We start from the raw sequence: 9,521 nt of genomic DNA on the forward strand, positions 1-9,521 counted from the left end.
ATTCCTGAGCACAGTTAAGAATCTAAAAGAACCAGACACCATTTGAATATTGGGGGGTTTTCACTGTGGCTAACCTTCAGTTATTAAAAGAAAAAAGAAAAAAGCCACAGAACCATATTTCATATCCTTCTCCCCCAAAATGCAAGCAACAGAAGCATACTTAATACTGACACAGTATAAACTGAGACAATGAAATAATTTTGTTTCATGTCAATGCAAAAGAAAGACACAGTAGGCAATGTTCAGTAGGAATCTCCAGATATCTACAGGAGGTCTCCTATTAGTTTAGATTCCCTTCCAGAAGTTATTGAGCTGTATCTTTCAAGACCAAACAGTAGGGAGAGGCATGTTGGACCCACTGGAGATACATGTGCCCCTTATGAGGCACTCATAGGATGCAATGAGACTGTGTGCTGGCAACTGCATACTGGCATGGACCTGAGGTCCAAAGTCATGGGACAAACCCCTCCTCACAGCTACTCACAGTAGATTCAACAATCATAAAACAGGCAGGATCATTTAATTATCTAAGCCAAGTGTGTCTAACAGCCTACAGACTCCCCAACCTGCCCCTTCCCCCACCATTTCCCCTGCATTGAGCATAATAATTTTTGATTAAAACATCTTCTGAAAAGGCATCCAATTTAATCTGAATACTTAATCAAGATCAGACAGCCTTAGTACTGGGATAAAATTACTCAGTCTTTCTGGTCTGATTCACAAGAGAAGCAGCATCTACCTGGGTTGCCAGTTAGATTACTGTGCAGATTTTAAAACAATCCAGAACATTATCTGGGCTATTTGGGCTTGTCTTCCCTGAATAGCTCTAATTCCTTCACAGAACCAGAGAATTATGTAGATTGGAAGGAAGCTCTGGAGGCCATCTCGTCCAAACTCCCACTCAAAGCGGGTCCAACTAGATCAGGCTGCTCAGGGCCTCACCCAACAGTTTTGAAAGTCTCCAGGGATGGAGATTCCCCAGCTTATCAAAGCGATATGTTCAGGTGTCTGATCACTCTATGGTAAAATACCTTTCCACACATCTAATCAAAATTTCCTGTGTTGTAACTTGACTCTACTGCTTCTCATTCTATCGCTGTGCACCTGACTCTGACTCTGTTCTCCGCACCCTCCCGCTACGTCACTGAAGACAGCAATATCATCTTCCCCCACCCTTACCTGGTACAGACCAAACAAATCCAGTTCTCTCAGCCTCTTCCCATACAGTGTGTGCTCCAGTCCCCCATCATCCACTGAACATGCCCCAGAGTGTCTGTACTGGGAAGTCCAAAAATGGACATCATATTGCAAGGTGTGCTGGCACAGCAGCTAAGCCAAGGGAAAAAACAGCTTCACTTAACCTGGTGGCTACACTTATGCTACAAAAACTTCAGCATGCAGTTCATCTTCTTTGCTGCAAGGGCACGCTGCTGGCTCACATTCAACTTGTTGTCCACTAGAATTGCCAAAGCCACCTTTTACGTGGGGCACTGTTGCACAGAACTGCTCCACCTCAGATGCACAACTTTGCATTTGCTTTTGCTGAACTTCATGATGTTTTTGCCAGTTCACTTCTATGAAGTCACTCTGAATATAAGCTCCAACCCCCAGTATATCAATGGCTACCCCAGTTGGGTATCATCAGTGAATTTCCTGTTAGCATGCTCCAACCCTTCACCCAGGGGTACAATAACAACACTAAGCACCAATGGTCCCAGTATCAGTCCCTGAGGAATGCCTGTAGAAACCAGCAGTTATCTAGATGCTGTACTGCCGAACCCAGTTCTTTGAGACCAGACATCTCTGCAATGATACTAAGTGATATTTGGGGGACTCGAGTATACTCACACTTAGAACCTTATTTTAAAGCAGAAATTGAGAAAAACAACAATCTCACATTTGATAAACTGTGCATAAGTATGAACAGATATAATATGGAGCCACATTTGCATTATGAAATAGGTTATATTAGTCAGCTGTATGCAAATGATTTGATGACCATCTGACAAATCCAAATCTGTAGGCCAAAGCAGGAAAGCCATGCCATGATCAGTATGAAAAGTTGCTTTCAGGGTCTAAGGCTGACAAAACTACAGTTTACTCATATGAGTTGTTTCCACTAAAAGCATCAGTATACTACAGAACACCCCCTGTAATTCATTTTGTGAATTGACACTTTTTAGTCACAAACCAAACTTAAGAACTGGGTCCTACAGTACTTCACACACGCAAAAACCCCAAACACTTTACGTAATTAATTTCAGCGATCAGCACTGTATTTCACCAGGCTCTCCAGCCAAAATCTTGCCCTGAACATAGTTTTCATTTTCTTCATGCTTCACCTCATGTTTCAAACAAACATGAACACTTCTACTGCTTTCCTCCAAAAGACATTGTTTGAAACAGCCTTCTTGGGGACAGGTTCCACGCCCACCATACTCAACTGGGTGGAATAAGAAGATACATTGTATCCCCAGACCAGTATTATTAACTTTAAGGGCAGTGGTTCCAAACAGTTTAATTCTTAATCAGGTTACACCACTCATTCTGTCTATGTTAATAAAAAAGAAACATCTACTGAAGTCTTTGCTACTGATTAACACAGAGAGAACTGTTTCTCCTATTATCTCCTTTTCTTTGTTTCTCAACACCCTAGAGTCATTGGGAGGTGCTGCCCAGAGAGGAATATGACCCATCCTTGCATGAGCCAGTCTCAAACACACTCTTATTTGTAAAGAACATGTGAAAGACACCTTTAGTTCAACATTTTCACTACATTTGGCTGAATGTCTGTTCTGAAAGCTGTGTTCCTGTGACACAATTTTCATTGATTTCACCACAAAAAACAGAGTTCCCGAGCTTCTTGTTTATAGTGAAGTATGTTACCTGGTAATTTAAAGACAAAATGATCAGCTACTGCGTGGCAGAGTGTCTTCTTTCTTATACAAAGTCTAGCCATGAAATAGATACAGTCAACAGGAGTAGCTCCATGATAAAACACAATAAGTCCTGGTCCTTCAGGAATATTTTCAACACCATGAACTTCATAACCTGTTAGGAGTCAAAAGTGTAACAGATGTCAAAGTTTGATACAATTCTATCCCAAAAAAACTAACTTGTAGCAACCTGGCAAACTGAAACCAAAACCTGAGAAGTGGTAAGAGTGACATGACTGCTAAAAAGTCAGGAGGCGACCTGCAGCATTTACAGGAAACACAAGTTGCTTCACAAAAAATACAATTTCATTTAAGGCACAAGAGCCACACATCAAAAAAAAAAAAAAAAGAAAAAAGAAAAACAAAGCACCCAGTGTCACTGTCTTGAACTATATAATTTTTCCTTAATTTTTCAGCTCGCTGTCTTGAAGGCTGCGAAGTCCTCTGAATCAATCATTCATGAGAAATAACAATAAGGATTGCAGTGGTGAAACAACTAGTTCAAGCTATTATTAACCTTCTGAAGTTCACTGCCACCAGTGACTGTTTGTGACAGCACCCATTTACATGTCTCCTTTTACTATAGTGTATGAAGTTTATCTTTGTTATTTCTCTCCGAGTTATACCTGCTGCAGTTTTCCATCACTAAGTACTAAAAGTTAATTGGGGCTTTACATGCTTAGTTGAAAAATACATAAACACATATAAGTTTCTTACTGAACTAATTCAGTAAGAATTAATTATCTAATTAAGTTAACAGTGCAGAATATATTTTCTTAACACAAGATATTGAAACACATCAGTACAGAATATATTCTGTTATTATCCAGTCATATTGTACAGTACCCTGGTTGTGGTTTTTTTCAGAAATTAAACAGAAGACCAAACCCAAAATCAACCAAAATAAACCCCAACCAATCCCTGTCACTTCTTCCAAGTGTAATCAGGTCTCCACTTCCCATTCCATTGACTGAACTCCGAAGGTAATCTTGGCTCTTCAATAAACAAAGTTACAGGATCACACAGCAGTTTTGGGGTTTGGTTTTGGGCTTTGGTTTTGGGCTTTTCGGTTGTAGGGTTGATTTTTTCCATTTGTTTGGATTTTTTAACACAGACTTCAGGATGAAAAGTTCTTCTTATGATATATTGATTAATCAAGCAGGGAAAAAAATGATTGCAAAACATTTCATTCTTTAGGAAGAGAAGTGTATAGACAACAGGGAAGCAGCTGGCAGGGTAGGAAAAAGTCACAGCTGTCAATGAGGGATTGGGTAAGAATCTTTTCTGAGCAAATGAAAAGTCAGACCTTATAAAAAGAAAAAGTTACTAAGGATGAAAAGAGCCAAGGTCTTTAAAAAAAATCATTTTCTTATGAAAAAAAAGTAAATAGCTTTTTATTGTGAAGTGAGCATTTTAAGCTCTTTGATGTAGCTGTTGATTTTGGTCTAGAGTACTTTCCTAGATTTGAAAGTTACATCTTAGTCTTACAAAGCCTATCTGATACAGCTGCTGCACCATCTGGTTATCAATGCCTTGAAAACCTGCTTCCCTTTGACTACAGAACAAATAGAGATGATTTTCAAGAAGGATTTGTTCTTTATGTAAATTGCTCTTAAGCATCTCCTTCTCCTTTAGCTGCATCTAGACTGAATAGCTCTGAAAGGCGCTTATGATTTCCCTAGAAAGAAAAGCCAAATCATTTATTAAGTCTGTCTTTATAAAGAAATAATAGTAAAAGGACAAGGAACAGATCCCTTAGTTTTGACATTCTAGTGAAGAAAGTAGTTGTCCAAAACACATAGACAGAAAATAAAAAGTAGGGCTCTATAACAGTTTTATGCTCTAAAGTCAATTTCAAGAAGCAACTAGTGAGTGAATTGACACTAAATGCTCTTTTTAGCCATCACTTGGCATTTTATGTAAAAGACTGGATAAATGCCATTAAATTATGCTAACATGTGCTGACATACTAGCTACCAGGCAACTCGCATTTAACTTCCAGTCTTCATATATTGACTATGAAACAATACAGTCAGTTGATCTAATTTTCAACAGAACAGACCTTTCAGGTCTTCCTCAAAAGAGGAAATCCAGGAGCAGTTATAATAAGTACAAACAACAATAACAAAAGAAAACAATAATTAAAAAAATTTGCCTATTCAACCAGAAGAAAGATCTCATTTTGTAGCAGGAAAGGAATAAAAGCATGGCAAAAATTTTGCACACAAAAAAGTCTCAATGCCTTTTTTTTTCCTCTCAAGCACCACTAGCAGTCATCGATAGAATAGGAAAAAAAATGGCCTGAATTGGCATGCAACAGCAGCAACAATCAGGTTTATATTGATAATCTTGAAAGGTAAACAAGGAGTAAGAGCTTCAGCAGTTTGTAACACAACATCGGATCTTGCTTACCATGCCATATTCTTCCATGTGCATCCCATAAGGTAGCCACCATTTCCTTTGCACCAAACCAAACATCATGGGAATAAGCTTCCTTTAGTTCATTTTTCCTTTTATAAATATGAACTAAGAGAATGGAAATGTAGAACATGATGACGATAACTCCTGGAAGCAGGAAAACTACTGCAAGTGGAAAAAGCACCCATAAAAGGTAGATTACATAACTCAGGTAATCTTCAATGTGCTCCACACCAGTCCATTCTCCCAGCATGTAAGTCAGGCAAGTTAAGTAGGACATAGGCATTGGTCCTGCAGTACAGGATTCATTTCCGCCGATCATCTCCTGTTTAAATAAAAATAAAATGAATAAACCTTCCAAAAAGATAGACCTGCCTATACTGTTAAAACTTAAAATAAATCTCTCTAATGCATTTATGTTGTGGATGCCCCAACCCTGGCAGGGTTCAAGGCTGGTTGGATAAAGCACTGAGCAACATGGTCTAATGGAAGGTGTCTCTGCCCAGGGCAGGGGGAGTTGGAACCAGATGATCTTCAAGGTCCACTCCAACGCCTTAACATTCTGTGGTCCTATGATTCTATGACTTTATTCACATACCACTTCCCCTACATCCCAGCAGCACCTATTAAAAACATAATGGTTCAGATAGCAAAACCTTTACTTGATCTTTTCAGTCCTTTTCTTCTGTGTACTGGAAATACTGACAACTCTAATTGAGACAGACACTGCAATGCTTAAACTCAGGCTAAGATTTTATCTCATTGAAATCTATTTAACTTACACAGACCCAGAACATTTATACTGTTACCAATACCAATTTATACTGTATTTTCAATTTTCAGAAAGCTGAATTGATTAGCATAATTTATTGTTAAAACTAAACAAAACTTTCTCCCAAGCACTAACTGCAACAGGAAACAGCACAATCTCAAATCCAGAGCTATTAAAAAACCCAACTGAACACTTCCACTAACCACAACCATACAATAACCCGGAACGAAGATGGTCTCCAATAAGCAAGCCCCTGTCCTGGAGAGACCTTTAACTGTAACTGGAAATTTAGAGTGAAGCACTAAGACCCAGAGCACAACACAAAGAGGCAGCAAAAAGGACATGGAAAAAGATCACAAAAAGTCCTCTAAAAGTTGGAACTGCTCTGGCTTTACTGCACCTATGCAGAGAAATCTCTCTTCTCCAATGCCAGCTCTGAGAAAGTCTCCAGGCTAGACCTCTCTGGGGTGGTATTTCAGGCTTTCTGTAACTCTGGAGCAATAATTTTTTTCTTAGTTTTTTACGATTTAGGGGTAAACTTGCTATTCCCTTCACCTTACAAACATGAGACAACCTAAACACTTGGCTAATTTAGCTACAGTGCTCGAATTCCACACATAATACCTTGGAAGGGAAAAGTTACCCTAATCTAGAATAAAGTGGTGGTCAAGACTAAATTCTGCTAGTCAGGACCAAGAAGCAAAACATGTTGCAACTATAGCGTAGGCTTGTAGACAGAAAGGGATTAAGAACAATATCTCTGAAAGAATCTAAGCTTGACGTTGGTTTGGTTTTCTTATTAGAATGTGACTTAGAGCATGTATGACTGCAGAGTTCCTATTGCCTAGATAGACATATAACTATCATTCTTTTACTTTTGCTCTGTTTTGCAAGCAACAAGTGACTGAAATTCAGGAGATGAGTTTTGCTAATACTATCAGAACCCCAATGACAACACAAATTATGAAGCAGGTCAGTTGGACTCTACATTTGCTACATGACATTGAAACACATACTAGAGCAGAACTCGTTTCACTTATTTCCCTGTCTTGGCTTTCCTTCACATTCTGACCGAGCAAGGATGCTCCTTTTCCTTTGGTTTTGAAATCAGCCTCTACCCACATTGCTCAAGATAACTCTTATTAATGAGAAAAAAGTTGATCTCATTACAAGGACTTTGCTCCCACAGATCCATGCCTGTTCCACTAATTCAGCCTTACAACATTTTGCTCCTCAGCGTGTTCTTGAGGATAACATGGCAAGCAACTGATTTATCTTCGGCAATGTATAAGCACATAGCATTAGTGACATGCACTTCCCTGATTTCATGCACATGTGTTTGGGGGTGTGAATTAGGGGGAAAGGACTGGAGAGAGTGAGAGTGTGGGAGAGCAAGAAAAGCTCTTTCTCATTCCAGTTGCCAGAGCTGAACCCCAGAACCTGTCAGGCAGCAAACACCCACAGCACGTATAAGACACACAACTTGTGAGACCAAGCAGGATTTAGGAGTAGCATTCAACACCACAATATTTATCAGATTGTTATGCCTGGACTTCTCCAGTGGCTCCACCTACCAGCTAGAGAACAATATGGAACACGGGTTATGGCACAGAAACATTTTTTCAAAACTAAGAGGTGATTATGTAGCTTAAAAGATTACTTAGAGCTTACTCTCCCACTTATTATATTTTTAATTGTTTATGGCTTTCTCCAAACCCAAAAACCTCATCAGTTAAAGTCCTGTCCACACATGTCAGTCTTGCAAAACAGTATGTGTCCTTTTGCCTGCAATGTTCAATGCAATACCTCAAATGCAATCATCACAGCTTTTTAAGTTTACTTGTAATATCTACGTGCTAACCTGTAAATAAATTGAAACCTGACATCTTGTCTGCTATCAGCCACAGAGGTTTGATCTAAAGTACTGTCTTCTCTTAGGGACAATCAACTCTACTCCAAATAATGCTGTTTTCTCACCTTGAAGACAATGATAGAATATACCTTATACTGAAAAGGCTCATCGAACAGCATTTGTCCAATCTCTTCCTAACTAAGGAGTTAGATCAGGTTGCACAGTGTCATGTCCAATCCAGTTTGTAGCATCTCCAGGGACAGAGATCCCACAGCTTCTTCAGGCCCCTAATCCAGTGTTTGAATACTTTCATGGTGAAAATGTCTTTCTTATTCTAGTTAGAATTCCCCTTACTACAGTTTGTGTCTGTTGCCTCTTGTCCCTTTGCTGCGAAGATTGTAACTCCCCCCTCTCTCTCTCATTAAAAGCAGCAGTAAGGTCCTCACAATGTGAGTGTAGAAGGGAAAGCAGATCATGATCAAAAAAAGCACAGGAGCTTCTCACTGAATAAAGGTTCAACATAGCTCTTATATGCTGCTACCAGATGATGACACTTTGGTCTGTTCCAGCTTTACAGCTGCCTACACTGCAACTGCACAGAGCAGTTCAAATTACAAGATAAAGCACACAGACTTCTAGAAACACCAGCAATGTCACTCTGATTAGGACCTCATCCAAGCAGAGAGACTAGCCTGCCCTCCTTGTCAGAGGTTTTCTGACACCTGTCATCTAAAAACTACAATGGGGTGCAGTACTACAAAGTCTCACCTTTAGCCGACTCACAGGCTCTGCAACACCAGCACATTCTTATTTTAACTGGCATCACGACACAGTTCCTGCTGTGCCATTCAAACTACATGTTTTTAAGTTCTAACTTCCCAATACAGCAGCTCACACACGTTTTCACTAGTTGAGAAAGATGCAGTTTCTCACTTGACTAACAACAGTGCACACTGACTTAGGCTTATGGCTTTACACCGATAGTGAGGTGGAAACAATGCTAATTCCTTTCACTGACTCCTAGTACATGACCCAGAAAAGTCCTTAAATAAACTACAACAGCCTCCAGCTGTGGTCAGCAGACACTGGCTTAACTAGGACCCTACTGACCACGCTAGAAGGGGCAATTATGGACAGGAACACACACTGCTGTAAGTCACATGCAGAACAGTTTCAGCATGTATGTGAAATGTGTAAGTGAAACCTCCAGAGAATATTCCAGCACCTTCAAACTAGGGAGACACTGCAAAGCAGCAGCGACAACATGCCCCTGCCAAGGGAAACACGCAGCTTTCCACTGCACAGTCAGCTACCTACAGCATTTCTGCCACAATTAGCGATCCCACCAAAACACACACACACCAAAAAAAAAAAAAAAACCAAAAAAAAAAAACCAACAACTCAAACCAGAACACCCTGATAAAGCTGCTAACGCCACCTGCGACTGCAGAGATGCTAGACGCCAGAGGGTGGTTTAGCCCTTGTTTTGGCACGAGAACCGGCCTGCTCCTGCCATGGCACGGCAGCGGTTCCTACTGCAGGC

At 40.0% G+C, this 9,521-nt stretch overlaps 1 protein-coding gene across 1 annotated transcript in view; it reads right to left on the bottom strand.

Annotated features, from left to right (window-relative positions):
• Positions 1 to 5,676, bottom strand: part of TMEM68 (transmembrane protein 68) — a 15,830-nt gene extending 10,154 nt beyond the window's left edge. The window contains exons 1-2 of the mRNA XM_009071607.1: positions 5,349 to 5,676; positions 2,887 to 3,051 (exon numbers count right to left, since the gene is read on the bottom strand). Coding sequence (XP_009069855.1) covers positions 2,887 to 3,051; positions 5,349 to 5,676 — 493 coding nt within the window. The remainder of the gene's footprint in view (positions 1 to 2,886; positions 3,052 to 5,348) is intronic.
• Positions 5,677 to 9,521: the final 3,845 nt, after the last annotated feature.

The sequence above is a fragment of the Acanthisitta chloris genome, unplaced genomic scaffold, assembly GCF_000695815.1.
Source record: "Acanthisitta chloris isolate BGI_N310 unplaced genomic scaffold, ASM69581v1 scaffold9790, whole genome shotgun sequence".
Lineage (NCBI taxonomy): Eukaryota > Metazoa > Chordata > Aves > Passeriformes > Acanthisittidae > Acanthisitta > Acanthisitta chloris.